Source organism: Dermochelys coriacea, chromosome 25, assembly GCF_009764565.3.
Source record: "Dermochelys coriacea isolate rDerCor1 chromosome 25, rDerCor1.pri.v4, whole genome shotgun sequence".
Classification (NCBI taxonomy): Eukaryota; Metazoa; Chordata; order Testudines; family Dermochelyidae; genus Dermochelys; species Dermochelys coriacea.
Window position 1 is genome coordinate 12,637,745 of NC_050092.1, and position 17,891 is coordinate 12,655,635.

Genomic DNA, 17,891 nt, shown 5'->3' on the forward strand with positions numbered 1-17,891 from the left:
TGACCCCGTAAATAGCTTCAGTGCAAAAAGCATCTGGCTCACTAAGTGTTTCTTGCTCACGACATAATAGACACATTAACATACTAAGTATGGAAAAGTACACCATGTATACCATAGCCGCTGCTCCTGCAGCTGCTGTCCTGTGGGGCTGGCTTGGCTCAGCTCCCTGCTTTGGGTGGTGCAGCGTCTGGGGTCAGTGCTATTTGGGGGGCAGGCCCAATTTGTATGAGCGGCATTTCAACCTGGCGCATGGGACCACAGCACCACTCACTTGTCTTTGGTCCATCTGGCCCCCCGCCCTGCAGGGCCCCCCGCAGAGCCTTCCACACAGCCCTTTAACTCAATTTTGGGGTGCAACCCATGGGGTGAGAAACCTTGCATCGGAGCCCAGCACGTCCCAGCCTAATCACATAACCTGCCTGGGGGTCTCTTCCCCATCTGCAAAGTAACCGTTCTTACTTCACCACGTACTGCTGTGCTCCTAAAATCCTGTACAGCCCCAACCATCATTGGCCAGACCAGCTCTGGGCTCATTCTCACAGGTCGCATGATTCCTTATCCAACTGGCTGCTGGATTTTTGCAGTCCTTCTTAAATATTGATGCCATTCCTCCTGGCTGAAATTTTGCATGAAAGAGGCTTTGATGGCCCGCGTGACGGCTGTGTATTTATTTATGCATACTGATCTGTAACAATGGCAAGAACATTGTAAGGGACTCAGGCACAGATACTCAAAGGATCCATTGAAATCCATGGCAGTTAGGTGCTGAAAAATCTTTGAGGGGCTGGGCTCTGGGCAGTGAGGTACAGCTATTGTATAATGAGGGGGGGTAACTAGCATTTCCTGTATGACTGTATTGATCTAATTTCAGAAAGGTATGGAAGGAGCAACTCAGTGGATCTAGATATGGAAAGCATCACAGCAGATCTAGATGCAGGCACTCTGGCACATACCCCAAAGACTGTTAGCGTCAAGGAGCCTGTCTCTGAGAAGTTGCAAGCCTTGTTTTTGCCAAAGCTAGGAGTCTGGAGAGAAAAAGAACAAGGAAGAGTTAAAAAGCACTTCTCAGGGGTTGTGATGTTGGAGGGCTGGGCCTTTAAGGGCTGAGCTTCCCTGACCGAGAGTCTGGGCGAGGCTCTGTGGCCCTCTGGTTGTTATGCTCATCTAGTGGGAAGGAGCCCCAGACAGAATAAAGCAGACCTTTGGCAAGCCCCTTGAGTGCTGAGTGATCACTGAACACTCCTGGGGGTCACTTCTCACAAGCTGCCTCAGGAGAGGGAGAGATGCTGCAGGGGGAGTCTAAAGAAGTGGGGCCTTCCCAGAGGCAGGGAATGGAAAGCCTTAGGGAACAGTTTGAGATGCGGACTGGCTGCTATATTGCTTTAACATCTGCATTCTCGGAAATCCTTTTGTTCTTACATAAATGACACTTCACTTAAGGAGGGCGTCTGGTTACTGTGTCAACCCAGGGGAGCTGGAAGAACTTGTACAGGGGGGGTGCTAAGAGCCATTGAACGAAACTGTAAACACTACATATGATGGAAACTGCTTCAAGCTGGGAGTGTGACAGCCCCCCAGCATCCCTAGTTCCAGCACCTGTCAACCACTGACATTGCTCCTGGAGGCAGCAGAGTGGCAGGGTCTGAGCCTAGGTCAGGTCTGCTGAGTTAATCCCTGGTGAATGCAACCCAGGGGCTGGTCCGAGAGGGGGAGAATTGTGTGATTCCACCTGAAGCCAGGGAGCGGCTCTGGCAGAGGCTGCTCTAATAAGGCCAGGAGGGCCCCGAGGTGCCGTTCCCTGGGTAGCTGGCAGCCTGAATTTTCAGACATGTTGAGCAATCTCTACTCCCAGCATGGTTAGCAAGAACAGCAGGTGCTCAGCACCTTTGCAAATCAGGCCATTCGTGCTTTCCATTAGTCCCACTTTGAAAACTATTTGGCCTTCTGACATGTAAAGAAGAACCAAGTTGGCATGTGGGGAAATGGATTTGCAGGAGAAATTGTGCATGGATCTTTCTTTCTCCCTCCTCCCTCTTACTTAATGGGAATACACAAAGGGAATACTTCTGCCTCTTGTTCCCCCTCCTCACTGAATAAACAACCTTAACTCTGCCCTGCAGTGACATCACAAGGGGGAAATATGGAGCAAAAGCTAATATGGTTTTAAAAAACAGTTTAATTGAATTGGGGCTCACATGCCTTACTCACAATTGTGTGGTGCTTGCATGGCACCGCTGTGGTTGGCTCGGGTGCTTTGCGTGATGTTTCTGTACCGTGATGTGTTTGGATTGCTTTTCAGGGCAGCCTTCACTCTGACTTTCCTGGGTTTCTAGCGTTTACTTTGAGGACAATGATAACATCCCTCTCATGTTTTTATCCTTCAGTTGCTGATGGGGGCTCTCCATCTTAACGTTGTTTATTTTGGCTGAGAACTAGTTGTAGCTTCATTAGCACGTTAATTCACCTATAGCTTAGAGCAGAAGAATAACGAAGCACAGCTGGGGCTGGAATAGCACCATGTTTGATGCAAAGGGATGGCCACTTTCCCTGGGTGGTGTTGAATTCATTTCCTAACTGGAGAGCGGCTATGGATAATAGGAAGCAATAGATGTGGGAGATGGGGGCTGCCCCTCCCTCCAAGCAAAGCTAATCTGGCCTCCGCTGGCAGATGGCATGGACACACTTTACCAAGCAGGCAGGTGGGGGACTCCAGATACCAGAAGCAACAAGCTTATTTCTCTTCCTTTTCCTACACAGAATTATGGCTGTGGTTTACCAAAAAGCCTGGCTCCTAAATCCCTTAGGCACTTTTGAAAATACCAGCTCGTCAGGAGTAACATGCAGACTCTCCAGAAGAGTTTAACTGGGAACCCCTAAGGATTCTAGGGGTTAAGAGTTGGAAATCCAGTCGTTAAGCCTTGATCCAGCACAACATTTAAGCACCTGCTTAACTATAAGCACGTAGATCATCCCAGGGATGTCAAAGTGAAGCAAATATTTAAGCACTCTGCTGGATGTGGGGCTTGAATTATTTTAATTTTTACAGGGAGGGGTTGTTTTTTGCAAATCTATCGACTCCCCGTTCGCTACACTGGAATAATATTAAATTACAGGCAGGAAAAGAGTACAGCGAAAGGGCTCTTGTTACAAATCTAATTGACTTTTCTGTTGATTAGGCTCCAATGCTCTTGGGCTGGAAGAGTAAAACTGGCCTGGTCATTTCACATACTGGTTCTTGTTCATTTCCCTCGTGCCCTGGTGAGATGATGCCATGTCTGTTATCCCTTCTCAGTCCAATCCAATAACCTGCAAAGCCAGAGTGGCATCTGGCCTTGGGTTTAGCAACGGCTGTGAAGGATGATTTAAACTCATTTGTGGCCGAAGTAGATTATAACACCATTTGGCCAATGCAGATGGAGCCAAATTGGATTAAAGCTGGGGTTAAGAAGAAAAAGAATCTGTCTCCCAGCCCAGTTCTCTACCTGGACTCGATATATATAAACTATAAGATAGAGCCCAATCCTGCAAACACATGTGAACTAATGGGAGTGCTACTGGAATTACTCCTGGCAGTAAGTACTGCAGCTGGCCACATTGTTTGTAGGATCAGGCCTTTGGTTTGGCTGGATCTGTTCCCACCAACGGGCAGATCCTCAGCTGGTGTCAATCAGTATAACTCGGTAGAAGTCAGTCTCTGCTGATTGACACTAGCATGGGGGCTGGCTCAGTGTCTGGCCCAGTTTTGTTCTACGTAGCGAGTTGTGAAGCCTGGCTGTTGCCGTCCGCAGCGCGTGGTGTTGCCCGCTCTGTGGAGGGTGGCACTTTGACACAGGCTCCCGGAGTTGTGTTCTGCATTGTAGCAGAATAGCATGTTAGCAACAGAAATGGGGACTCCGGTGACTACTGCTGCTCCCTGAAATACCCCTCCCTGCTGGAAGCCCCTGCCATGCCCCTTGGCCACCTGTGTTAACCTCCCTCTCCAGCAACTCCTCAGAGGAAGACAAAAGAGGAGACTGCAGCAGCATGGTTGGGGGAAAACAGCTGCTCTGTCCCCGAGTCACCCTCTCCTGCCCTGGCAGCTGTGATCAATTCCCTCACCTGCCTACCTGCTTCTCCCCTTTCCTCTCCTCTGATCTTGGAGCTCCCTGCCCCTCATCCTGACATAGGGGTGAGCTATCGAACCTCCCCTGCCTATTACATTGCCGGGGAATCTCTCCGCTCCCCAGGCCCGGCAGTGGGGAACTTTTAAACCACTGGGGATGCTTTTTTATTTTCTGGGGACATTTTTTATGGTCACTGGCAGGTGCATTCTTCGTTCTTCTTAGTCTTATTATCCATTGGTATTACAGTAGCGCCTGGGACCCACCGCTGTGGACCAGGACCCCTGTGTGCTAGGTGCAGTACATTGTCATTGCTATTTCTTAGGTTAGTTTGGGAGTCCACCCGAGTGGAATCTGGCTCTCAGCCATTGATAGACCCATGTCCCTCCAGAGGCCATGGGTCAAGCTGTGGGGCAGGGAGATAGCAGCTTGCCTAGCACAGGCACCTGTGTGAGATTGTCTGGGCTGCCTCCTCCCGTGATGTCACTTTGGAGCCTGGTGGCCGCTGTCGTCAGGGAGCCTGGGACATGCCAGAGGCAATTAAAGACTCAATTTTCCAATAGGTACAGCGACTGTACGGCAAGGAGAGCTCCTCCTGGGGGACGGTGCAGGTGGCTGAGCTGAGGAAAACGGGAACCGTCCCATGCGTGCTGGGGAATAAACGCGGCGTTGAGGCAGGCGGGGGGAAGAAGGGGAGACTATTCCTCCTCTTGGCTTTGAGTGGCACAGGGAAGCGGATGGGAGTCTAGATCCAGGGTGGGGCCTGACTCTTGGGGGCTCCAATTGTTGTCTATTTGCCAGTTGATGGCCAGACACTAGCATGGACCTAATCGATTAGACATGTCCTACATCGGGCGGGCTTGCTCGGTGTTTGCCCTGCACACACAGGATCCTTGGGAGCCTGTGGGCAGCAGCTCCGTTGGGCGAGCTGGACTGAGCTTGTCCCAGCAGAGCAGGTAGGAGCCACGCTCCTGGTTGCAGGGGCTGGGCTGGCCTGGGGGTTGCCTCTAGCCAAGCTGGGAGGAGCAGCCATTGGAGACTGGCGAAGCGTGAGGTGGGCCATGCTGATCCAGCCCCTTTGCTCCTGCCCCACATGGCTCTTCCAGAACCCAGGGCTCGAACCCACCCTCGGCCCAGGAAGTGCAAACCAGGCAGGGATGACAGGGGGCGTCACCTTACCCTTATGCCCTTGGAGCTCTGAGCTGCTCCCTGGAATGCAGTGTGGCCCAACCACATGCCCAGCGTGGGTGCCTCTCATGGCCTGGGCACGCTGCTCCACCAGGAGATGGGGGTGGCTTTGGGCTGCTCTGCTAGTCCTACGCCAGTGGGAAGACCCCTTTGCCCCAGGCGTGTGCCTGGGTTGATGTTCTGATTTGGGTACCGTGGGAGTAGCCCAGAGGAGCCTGAGCAGGACCAGAATTGGCCTGCGGCCAGCACATGCAGCAAGTCCCCAGGCCAGCGGATGGACGTGGCTGAGGGATGCTGTCTCCTCCTTAGCGATAATCGTCTGCTTTCTGGATCAGTCACAGTGGGCTCAGGGCTGCAGTCATCTCCTGTCAGTTGATTAATGGTCCCTGTCTGGGACTCACAGCTTGGCGAGCTCCAGAGCCTCCTGTGACTGACTGATGGGTGGACGGACAGCCTGTCCCAGGAGCCGCTCCTCCTCCACAGCCTGAGGAGAACAAGAGTGATGCTGTCTGCGGGGATCTCAAAGGGCTACGTGAGCATTTACTCGAAGTCTCACCATGCCCCTGTGCATGAGCTGGGTAACTCACTGTATCAGGCCTGCTTCTCAGAAGGGGAAACTGAGTCACGGGAAAGTTAAGTGAGGTGCTCTAGGTCACCCAGCAAGACAGTGACAGAGTTGGTAAGAGACCCCAGGAGGCCCAGATCACAGTTGCCTGCTGCAACCATTATACCACCCTTCCCTTCCAGAGCTGGGCATAGAAACCAGGGGTCCTACCTCCCAGTGCCTCCTGCTGCAATTGCCAGACTGCTCTGGGCTGGGATCAGCCCTAACCCATTCAGATTTCTCTGTGTGTGTGTGTGTAGCTGGCTTCCCACCTCCCAGGACATGCTCTCTAAGGGCAAACAGCCTCTTATGAGACCATTGCTTGATCCACATCAGGGTTCCAGGGCGGGAATCACCGCGCTCCCTAGCACTCAGCCTTCCACAGTCCTAGGTCCAAATGTGACCCGTGATTCAGGGAGACAAAGGAAGGATGCCATCCACCTAGTGACTCTGGATCTGCAGTGCCTCAGTCGCCATTACCCAGTCATGATGTTGGCAACTGGACGGGGGATGGGGGAATGTTATATAAAGCCTTGATTCATTCTCCAGCCTGGGAGCATGACTTCCTGCTCCCGAGCAGGCAGAGGAGACAGGCAGCTGAGTGATCCTCCCAGCCCCTCCTGTCTGATTCACAGGGCCAGATCTTCCCTCTCTCACCCAAAACAAGATCTGTTTCACTGGAGCCAATGAGGTGACACCTGTGTCCATGACCAAAGGGCCAGGCCCAAAGGAGAAAGTAAGCAGAGGCCTAAATAAGAACCAAGGGCCTGATTCTCAATTCCTTGGGTAGAGGCAGGGAGCCTTGAAGCCACATTTGTGTTCCTTATACACTGGGGCTGTGCAGGAGCCTACCTGAGTCTGGGTGTAAGTTAGAGCAGCCTCAGGGGCTGCTCTAAATTTACCTCTGTTTCCCCTGGCCCTCGTAAGGAGCGTCCTGGCTGGGTTAGGATAACGCACCTTGGTGGTGTGTCTGTGGGGCTGTGTGTGTGGGGGGGAAAGGTTTGCCCTGCTATGCTTGTTCAGTGGATAATCAGAGGGCTTCAGCCTCTCTGGGGCTGTAAAAAGGGCATCTTCCACCAGCTTTCCAACTGCTGTCGAAAACATCCCCCCTCGCCTAGCTAGAGAGCTAGACTAGGGAAGGGTGAAGGAGGAATAAAGGTTTTATTGGCACATGTGTGGGACGGTCCCTTTCCTCACCAACCACAGTGGGGCTATGTGTGGGTGAAATGCTGGTAAATTTCACACCAGCTGTTGCTGATATTTAAAAGCACAAAGAAGTGAAATATCAAAAATCCTCCACTGAATCCTGAGCTCTTGCTCTATCCTGCTGCCTGTCTCTGAGAGGGCCTCTCAGATACTGGGGAAACAAAGCTGATGAGATGAGTGGATTCACAGAAAGGTACAGAAGCTGCAAGGCAGAGTCCAAACATCTTGCTGTTGGAGAGGAACTAAGTTGGTTACAAAGAAAGTTGCAGCCAGAAGGCTGGGATGCAAAAGGGTTTGGTTTTCTGGTCTCCGGAGATGCTTTATAGCAGCATGAGTGCCTGTCATCTAGTTGCATGAACCATGAGCACTTGCCAGGTGTCTCTGAAAAGCCACCTTCCGGGCCCCTCCTTTGGGAGGCAGCTGAGTCTAGTGGTTAGAGCAGGGGACTAGGAGTTAGGAAAGTCATTGCTCCCGACTCTGCTGCTGACTTTGGGTGTGAGATTGGCTGTGTCACCTCAGCTCCCTGTCTTGGTTTCCCCAGTCTGAGGAGTGGGGTTATATTGATCTATCTTCATGGAGTGCTTGGAGAACCTCAGCTGAAAAGCACAGCAATGCTAGGGCCAAGGATTTTAGTGGCAGTGCTTTATTGTTCACTCCAGGAACCAGTGAGGGATGTGTGTGGGGTTTGTCTGTGGGGGTTTTCTTGTGCTGGGATATGTCATAGGGCAGGAGTCTGCCATCCACAGCGTTGGGCAGGGGGACCAAAAAATAAATTAGTAAACTTCAAAATCAGTTATTTATTGGGGCTGAAATTCACCCCTGTGTATAGGGCCAGCACCCCAGACGGCAAACACTTTGTGCCCAGCCGGGACACAGTGAAATGTTCAACACAGACTTTCTAAATGAGCTACGTTTTCAGCAAAGGGACCACTAGAGGGAACAATGAGCACACTAGAGAGCAAGGGGCTGCACTACACTAACCTAAACTTTCTAGGTTTCAGAGTAGCAGCCGTGTTAGCCTGTATTCGCAAAAAAGAAAAGGAGGACTTGTGGCACGTTAGAGACTAACAAATGCATCCGATGAAGGGAGCTGTAGCTCACGAAAGCTTATGCTCAAAGAAATTTGTTAGTCTCTAAGGTGCCACAAGTCCTCCTGTTCTTTTTTTTCTAAACTTTCTAATCTGTCCTCTTGTCAAGCACTAGAAGGTTTTCTCCTGAACAGGCACCATAAGGGGAAGATCAGTTCATGGACTAACGCACCTGCCTTCCTTTCGCACAGTCTGGCCACTGCAGGTGCAAGGGATTTCTCCTCAGCACTTTCTGCCATCTGGGATGGATTTGGGGTACATCTGCCTCTTTTACTCTCCATCGGACTCCGAAGCTCAGGCGGCAGGTGTTCCCTCTCTTTCGCCAGCTCTTGCTACCGCTTTCCCCTCTGCCGTCACTCAGTAGCGCGCTGCCTGCATGGAAAGGATTTGGGAAGACGGACCGCATGAAAGATGGAAAACCAAATAAAGGTGAATGGAGATTTTTGGCTTACTGGCTGGGTATGTTTTAAATGGCCCAAGGGATTTATTTCCAGTCGAACGCAGCTAAACGCTGGTGGCCTCGCTCAGGGTTAGAGGCCGCACGGTTTGGGCCCGGCCTGCGCCGGCAGCAGTGGCGTCAGCGGGGGGTGGCTGGCTGGGCGAGGGACGTTTGCATTCCCGGCAAGAGCCCCCGTGCAGACGCCGCGTTGTGCAGTTCTGGGGGGCCCTGCCGGGGAGCCCTGGGCCCTGCCCCCCGGGGGGCCAGTGGAGATAATGATCCAGAAGGGATCCCAGGGATTAGTAAGAGCTGGAGCCAGGCTGACCAACAGATGTTAATTGCATGAAGTGAATGACTAAACAGGGCTCACATAGGGGCTCATTTAAATAAATGTAAATAACCCACGCGCGCCCCCCCCCCCGCAGAAACACCAGTGAAATGATCACATGGCCCCCCAACCACCTTGCTGATCAATATTCATAAACTTCATTTGAATGCCCCGCCTTCTTTTGGCGACTTGTGCTCTGATTGGCTAGTTCCTTTGTCACTCCCTGGCCCGCCTCCCGGCCCCTCCTCTCTTGCTTCCCGTTACTTGGAGGACCCGCTAAGAAGGTTGCAGCCTAACCCGGCGGCTGTGCTGGGCCCCGCCTTCCGTGTTGGGGTGCTGGGCGCCGATTGGTCCTCCCGTGCTGTCAGTCAAGCCGCGGGGTCCCCACCGCGTCCCCGGCTGGGGCTCGGCAGCAGGTTGCGTTGCGCGGCGGAGGTTGGTGTCTGAGGCGGCCGCGGCGGCGGGCTCCCTTCCTCCGCCCCCTCGGTGCCCCGCGCCCTGCGGAGGGTGAGGAGGGGCCGGGGCGGGTGGGGTTCTCGCCCAGCCCCGGGGAGGGGGCGACGGGAAGCCCCGGCGCAGGCCGCGGCCTGGCGGAGCCCCCGCCCCAGGGACCCCCTCGGGGCTCGGCCGGGCCGGAAGAGGGGGAGGGGTATGGGGGGAGTGGAGGGGGGAAGGGATACAGGGGAGGGGGGAGTGGAGGGGTATGGGGGGATACAGGGAGGGATACAGGGGAGGGGGGGAGTGGAGGGGGGGAGGGATACAGGGGAGGGGGGGAGTGGAGGGGTATGGGGGGATACAGGGGAGGGGGGAGTGGAGGGGGGGGGGATACAGGGGAGGGGGAGGGGGAGTGGGAGGGGTAGGGGGGAGGGTGGGGAGTGGAGGGGGAGGGATACAGGGGTGGGGGAGGGGGGAGTGGAGGGGTATGGGGGGAGGGTGGGGAGTGGAGGGGGAGTGGGCAGACGGGGTTGGGATGGCAGTTGGGGGTTAAGGGGTAACGGGGCATGTGTGGACATTGGGGGGATGAGGGTAACAAGGGGTACTGGGATAATAAGGGGATGGCCATGTAGGGGGATAAGGGGACATGTGGAAGTCCTGGGGTAATGAGTGGGAGGAATAGGGGGGTACTGGGTAATAAGAGTGTATACATCGGGGAGAGTGGAGGAGTAGGGGGCATGTGAGGATACTGGGGGAATAAAGGGGAGCAGAGGGTAATGAGGAGCATGTTGGAATCCTGGGGGGAATAAGGGGGTGTTGGCATGTGGATGGGTGAATTTGGGGTAATAAAAGGGCATGTGGGGGTTCTGGGGTAATAAGACAATAGGCCTGTGGAGTGGGGGAATAAAGAGGAATGTCAGGGTAATTAATGGAGGAATGTGGGGATTTGGATAGGGCCATTTTTAGATAACTGGGGAGCAGGTACTTGAGGATATAACATGGGTATTGGGGACAGTTGGAGAGCATGGGGGTAATACGAGTTGTATGTGGGACTGGTAACATGCATATATATACATGGTTATAGTGTGTGTGACATAAATGTCACGATATTCTAGGAGGGGTTGGGAGGTAGCAAGTGTGGCGTATTGGGGAGCTGTTAAAGATGTGGGTGGAGTATATCACTGGCAAGGAGTTGATGGCTGATTGAAGGTGGTACTGGTAGCTTTCCTGTTCTTTTGGGGAGTATTTTGGAGGGGTATGTGATGATTGTAAATTACAGGCTAGTTTAGGGAGGAGTAATTGTGCTGATCAAGGTTTTTCATTTTTATGAGGTGGGGGCTAGACAGGTAATGTTGGTGTTGCAGGCAACAAGGGAGGGAAATTCTCTATCTCCTTATTGAATTTCAGGCTGAGGTGCTATAGAATGGGGAAGCCAAATACTGGCAGGTGTTCTGGGGGAGCAGGGGGGATTAGGAAGGGAAGAGTTTGTGGGAGAGGGGGTGTTATGGCTCATTCTGGAGGCAGTGGATTTCCTCTCAAAGTTGTTTCATTAGGCTGGGTTGGAGGGTCTAAACACATGTTTTTTGTACTAGGCCATTGCTAGCAGATGTGATTTTAAAATAGAAACAAAGAAGGAAATAACTAATTAGGTTATAGTCTAGTGTTAGATTTATTTTGTTCTTAGTATCTTTTTGTATTAGTGATTGTTTTGAATTATTCAAATTCCCTGTCAATACAGCTTTTTAAAAAATAGGGTGGAATTGCACTTGATGGATGGTTCTTGGTGAAACTGACAACCTAGACCTATTTGTTTATAGGTGTAGGTATTTAAAAAATGTACTCTGACAAATACGACTCTGGTGACTTTACCAGTAGAGGAGCTGACTTCCTCATAGGCCACAGGAAGCAGTAATTTGATATTTAATCTGAGTCCATCCAACTCTATAAGAGAACTTGAGGTCCTTCAAGTAACTGTTCTTGTGTTTCAGAGTAGCAGCCGTGTTAGTCTGTATTCGCAAAAAGAAAAGGAGGACTTGTGGCACCTTAGAGACTAACAAATTTATTAGAGCATAAGCTTTCGGGAGCTACAGCTCACTTCATCGGATGCATTGTTCTTGTGTTGGTTTTCTTTTGAAGCATATTAGCTTTCAGAACATCCTTAGCCTTACAACAGCATGGCAGTGAACTAACAGTAATTCTGAAGACTTAAAGCATATTCTTAACTTTATGCACTGTGGGTAGTCCCATTGGCTTCAAGTATGTGGGTATCTTTTTTGTAGGATTGGGGCCTAAATCTGTTTGCTTTATGAAGCTGTGCTATCTGCTGCAGTTTAACTTCATGGTGTTACCTAGATTACTTCAACTGTATTTATGACCAATATAAAATATATTACACAAAATAACACTAGTTATACTTAAGTACAGCTTTTTGTGTTTAAGCTTCTCTCATGCATTTTGTAGCTCTAAACCAACAAGAATAACACTTTTTTTGTTTGTGGTCTTCCAAGTGTTGTAACATGTTACAGCTTCCATAGGAAGCAGTTTTTAAATGTACCTAATGTGTTCCATTTGTAATGTTCCTTATTTTCCCCCTTGATGTAGTGTTTATACTCGTATAACTTTGTCTTCAGAATATTTTAAAAGCATTAACTAGATGCTCACAACATAGAGGGAGTTTTACAGCTGGGGAAACTGAAGCACACAATGACTTGTTCTAGTCTGGGACAAGCAGAAAGGATGATGCAGTTGTTAGGTGCTAGCTTGGGACTTGGGAGACCCAGGGTCAGTTCCTTGCCCTACGCAGACTTCCTCTGTGACCTTGGGCAAATAATTTAATCTCTCTGGGTCATAGTTGCTCAACTGTAAAATGGAGATAGGGCAATGTTACTATCTCACAGGGGTACTGAGGATAAATACAGTAAAGATTATGAGGTGCTAAGATTCTGCTGTAATGGGGGGCTGGATAAGTACTAAAGATATGGGAAAATAGTGTCAGGACTGATGAGAATTTGGGGAGTTCTAGCTCCTGACTCCCAAACTCATGCTCTAACTATTAGACACTGTTCTCCTCAAACTTGAGCAGACTCTCTGGCCTTCAGAAAGTATTAAATGCCATTCCCCCCCTTCCCCCCCCCGCTGATTAAAGTAGCCCACTACTTTGTAAAATGAAAATCACATAACTGAATGTCACTTTTAGTAATAGGGGTAATCATGATTCCTCATACTGAAAGACATCTCATTAGCCCAGTGGCTGGTCCTTTGAGCCTTGGTGCTGGCAAAATGCCTCGGCTTAACTGGTTGTCATTAGAATAGTTTATGCTTTGTGCAAGGCTTGAAATAGTCACTTGTCCACTTACCAGTAATGTGTTTGGGAGGGGGTGGAGAGAAGCAGAATTTAAGCTGCCATTTAAAAAAAAAAAACCTTCTTGTCCTTTCAGTTGTGAAGAAATGTGGGCCTGTGTAGTGCTATCTTACTGAATTTGCAGACCCAGGTCTGACAACTGATCAATTTCACTGCTGCTGTTAGAACCCTGGGGGTAGCAGTAAAGCTGAAAAACAATCATGACAGTTTCACTGTATTGCTGCTTGGAAAAAGGCAGGCTCTGGGGGGAGGGTGGCCCAAAAATGGTGGCTGCAAGAATTGCAGAGAAACAGTCCACAACAGATGAGGTATTCTGGGGTTAGGGCAGCTGAGGGGTAGGAAGAGAACTCCTCTTTAAGAGCCATAGGGGGACTTAATTTTATCAGACCCTTGCTAAGATAGTGATATGAGAAGTGAACCCCTTGCAGAGTTTCAAGCAAGGTTCTAGGATCCCTAGGATAAGAAGCTATAAACAGCAGCTTGCTCCAGTCCATGTTTTTTTGCCTGTCAATGCTAGAGACTTGTACCAGTCTAACTACAGTGGTGGCTAGCTATGAATTCTTGAAATCCTTTGTCTGGACAAGGTCTCTGTTTCCCCATCTCTAAAACAGATAAAGGGTTGAGGCTTGACTGGCTACTGTTTGAACAGGTACTTTGAAGTGTAAAATGTTAAATTATCATTTGCCTTGTCTAATGTGTTTAGACATGCATTTTTTTTAAATTGGGTGGTACCCTGACCAGTTGGTTGTCAAAGTGTTGAATTTGAAAATTGCTAGTATGACTGTTTTGTAACCCTCCTGATAGGTTAAGAGACCTAACAGGTGGTAAACACTATGTTGCCAAGGTGATGTGTTGTGTTCTCCTCCTCCTTTATGGATCTCTCATTTTGATGTGCAAAATGTCAGAAGATATTAAAGGGGGGAGGGGAATGAAGTCTAAGAAAAATGTAAGTAATGTTCCTTCCCACACTGCTCTGTGGTCTCACTTGGTTAATAACCTAAGCCTGTCAGAGGACCACTAGCAAAGCTGAAGAGGGCATAATTTTTACCCATGTCTTCATGCTGGTATCCTCAGCTTGTTAAAAAAAAATTACCCAAACTTTTGCTGCCTAGATAAGATTCAAAGGGCCAAGTTCTGCCCTTGGATTCATGCATGAAACTTTTGACTTCAGTGGGAGTTGCATGTGCATTACATATGTATATCTGATGGTAGAACTTGTACCAAATTACTCTGGGCTAGCTTACAATATTAAGCTGAGTGCTATAGGTTTTATTGCTATCATGTAAGCATTTCACCTTTCTATTTGCTCCAGGTACGCTAAATAGGTAGCTGTGGGAGAGCTGCTGTGGTACTGCAGCAACTCTGCCTCTGTTTACCCAATGAAGTCTTCAGGACACTTTGTTCATGGATGTAGCTTGGATGTGGGGACTTCAGTACCCCAGAAGTCTAAGACCAACAAACAAAAAGAGAATCTTTGGGCTTTCAGCCCCCTTCCTCTCAGGTGGTCCTCAGCTGCAGTGGCTTGGCTTAATGACTACCAGCCGGTTCCTGGTAACAAATCAAACTGTCTGACATACCCGTCCGCAGGAAGGCTCTGGCAGACTTTAGTCTTCAGTCACTCCGGGGCCCCACCCAGGCTTCTTTCTGAATGTGGGGACTGCCAGTCTGCTCTCCTTCTCAGTCAGGGCCAAACTGAGCTGTGCTCCCTCCTTTTAACTCCTCCTTCCATGCCTGAGGCCCAGCACAGGTGTAGGGGGGCTGGTGGGGGCTCCATGCAACTCATTAACCTGTTCCTGACCAGTGTGGGCTTTGTATATCCCATCACAGTAGCTTAACAAAATATACAAGAATAGACTGATAAATCTGGATGTATATGTTATGCACCTTTATTTCATTCATGAGTTTTTGAGGTTTCTAGTATTTAAGCTTCTTATATTATGGGAAAGATTATCATGGGAAAAGGGATGTCTTTGTTTAGCCTTATTTTTAGTATTAGCTGTGTTTTGTAAATCTTTATCCTCCAAAGAGATTAGGATCAAAGTTATTTTAAGTCAAGAGAAGAGACTACAAATGGTCAGGAAAATCAAGAGAAAATCTGCTTAATTTTGAAAAAGTTCAATATTCACTATACTGATTTATTTTAGTAAATAGAAATCTTAGAATTGTCTTTTGGCTTTCTTAAATACAAATGTCTTGCTTGTGCAGAGTGGAAGCAATATTTAAAGCATGTGTGTTTTTATTTTTTAACATGGAAACCAGACTTTTTTCCTGAATTGGGCTACGTGTATGCTACTGATCTTATATATGTGTTTGTGACTGAAATAGCTCCAATAACTCATTATTACCTTTGGTCTAAACTTGTTCTAAATACTTTCTGTGAACAGCTTTTTAAAACTACTGTTTACAAAAAAAGAGGAAATTCGGGCAAACTGTTAGTGTTGAGACACAAACCAGGAAACTTAGTTAAGTCAGATGCTGTCTCATAACTTGCCCTTCCCCCATCCACTCCAACAGACACAAGTGTGTCTGCCTTACCCTGACCTGTCCTATTATATATTTGTTTGCGAAATTTTAAGTGTTCAGACATGTACTTGGAAATAATTACTTTTGTTTAAAATATTAAAAGGTGTAAAATCTGAGAACTCTTGAGTCAACCATGTACTGTTTTACTTTGTCATTCCTATAGTAGGAGGAAAAAGGTAGAAAATGGATTTGTGTGAGTGTGTACTCTCTGAAAATAACCCACCCCTTTTAGTGTGAATATGACAGTAACTGAACCAGAGGTTTTAGTGCAAGCAGGATTTCCTTCATTTTCAGTCCTGAAGCTAGTGTTATGAATACAGGGCCTATGACAGTTGCAGGATGTTGTTGTTCATCATACTCGATACCTTGCCCAGTCCTGCTCTGGTCGCTGTAGAGAAATGACAGCCCTTTCCTTTCCATTAGTCCTCCTGGAACAATCAGCATGAGAAATTGGCATTCTATTAAAGTTCTTCAAATGGTTTTTCAACTTATCCCATTCAGAGGGCTTAAGGTCTATTTTTAAACATATAGAAGAGTTTATGGTGATGGTGGGTTTTTTTTGTTTTTTCAAAGCCCTGCAGGATTTTTGTCCATTTCTGCTTGCTTCGCTCTTACAATTTAGTCCTTGGGTGTTTTCTGTTCTCCCCCCCCCCGCATGTATTTTAACCTTTTCCCAGCTAAGTGCTTATTTTCTGATATTTTCCCTCTGAAATCAGACAAATGTTTCTCTTCAGATGTCATTCAGAAATTGGTTTTACAAAAAGTAGTGTTTTCTTCCTAGTTTGGTGGGTGATACTATGATCCCTGCAATGTGCTGGTGGTGAAATTTCTGTTTTGCCTGGCAACAGAATGATGTTTTTGCTCTGTAGGTCATGACTGTTAGAGAAAACTAACTAGGATTACTGAAAACGAGAGCTGTGATACTAGCTGTGGTACACCACTTGAATATTCTCAATACAAATTCTGTTTAAGATTACTATGTAATTCTTTATTTAAAAACAGTTTTGAGGGCAAATAGTTACAGAATTTAAATATAGAACTTTAAAAAAAATCCTTAGTTAAGGTTAATGAATATAATCACTTTTCTGATAGTATTACTTTCTAAATTTAATAATGACAACTTTTTGCTTTGGTGGTATCAACCACTCAAGCAGGCAGTATTGCTTGGATGTTTAAGAGCAAATGTCTATTTGTTCCATTGAAGAGGACAATCCGTGGAGGTAGGATCAATCTTTCAAGAGGAACTTTCAGCCTCATCACAATAGGAAGTTCATAGTGTATCTAGAACAAAATGTTGGCAAATCATTTTTCCTCTGACCTATGAATGTACTGAGCGCCTCTGTGGGGGCATTCTACAGAAAGTTTTGTTAGGCTAATACAATCAGTCAGATTTAATTGCCAGCTAATCCAGATTAAACATTGTCGTCCTTCCAATCATTGAATCATATATGGGTTATGCTGTTAATCTTGACCCATAGCTTCCTATTGTTATAAAATTTTAAATCTTGAAACAAAAGGCTTTTTTATTTTTTTCCAGCGGGTTGTATATTAAAAAAAAGAACCATTGTATAGTACCTGTTAGTTCTAGGAAATAAAAGTGGAACAAATCTTTTGGCGTTAGGGATGTTTTTTGCTTGAGGAGAAGTAAAGCCATGTTGCTTGGAAATGGGGAAACAAGTGTTCTATAAATTTGTTTATTTAAATGAAGTGGCGAAAAGCAAGTAGGGATCAGAAGAACATGCTGAACCAAAGGTATAATGGTTGAGCAGTTTTGGAGAGGGCTAGCCTAACAGGAATAGGAAAGACAATGGAGTCAAGTTTGGAAGGAAAGCTGTAGAAAATTGAGACCACAACTGAAAACAATAGTTTGGAAGCTCATTTAATTCACGTGGCTTTGGGAATCTGTCAATTTGGTTTTGTTGAAGTTTCTTATAACTTGTGTAAATTGTTGCTAACAGATAATGGCAGAAGTAGCCTTGGAAATCGTGATGAAATGGAAATCATATACTGTAAACTATGCAGACAGAAGCTTCTCTTGTATCCTGTATAAGGCCAGGTTTATGCTACAAAGATTTGTAGGTGTAGCTATTGATCGGGGTGTGAAAAACATACCCCCAGCTGACAGGTTATTTCTGCAAACCCCCCAGTTGTAAAAGCAGCTATGTTGACAAAGTGCTTCTGTTGGCATAACTAATGTGTATGGGAAGGTGGTGTTACTATAGTGGCAGAAACTCCTTGTATCAGCATATGCTGTCTCTACGCTACGAGCCTCTGCCGATACCGTGCTGATTAACTATACTGGCAAAGCCTGTGTAGTGTAGACCTGGCCTAAATCTGTCTTTTGTAATGCAAAAGTTATTGAAGGCTGAGTGGGAAGAATGAGTGTTGAACATCATGAAGAAATGTAGTGAGGGTAAGGAAAAGTTCTGTCATGCTGCTGTGAACCGAGCGTGAAGATTCAGGGTCTGAACTATGGTTCATTTAGTATGAAACCTTAATTCTAAATTTCTGATTTCAAATAGTTTTTAATTGCAGTAATCTAATGTATTGTGTTGATATGCTTAAAACTCTGTTTTTAGTCTAGGATATGTGTGTAGTAACTCAAGTCTAAATGACTCA

At 47.6% G+C, this 17,891-nt stretch overlaps 1 protein-coding gene across 11 annotated transcripts in view; it reads left to right on the top strand.

The window, feature by feature from the left end:
* Positions 1–9,186: 9,186 nt before the first annotated feature.
* The window catches only part of GNG7 (G protein subunit gamma 7), a 130,427-nt gene continuing 121,722 nt past the window's right edge, over positions 9,187–17,891 (top strand). For 2 of the 11 annotated variants that reach the window (XM_043502403.1, XM_043502404.1), the window contains exons 1-2: positions 9,187–9,460; positions 14,062–14,300. In XM_043502403.1, coding sequence (XP_043358338.1) covers positions 14,129–14,300 — 172 coding nt within the window. In that variant the 5' untranslated portion in view covers positions 9,187–9,460; positions 14,062–14,128. The remainder of the gene's footprint in view (positions 9,461–14,061; positions 14,301–17,891) is intronic. The other 9 variants (XM_043502410.1, XM_038383733.2, XM_043502406.1 and 6 more) reach the window with 7 other exon arrangements.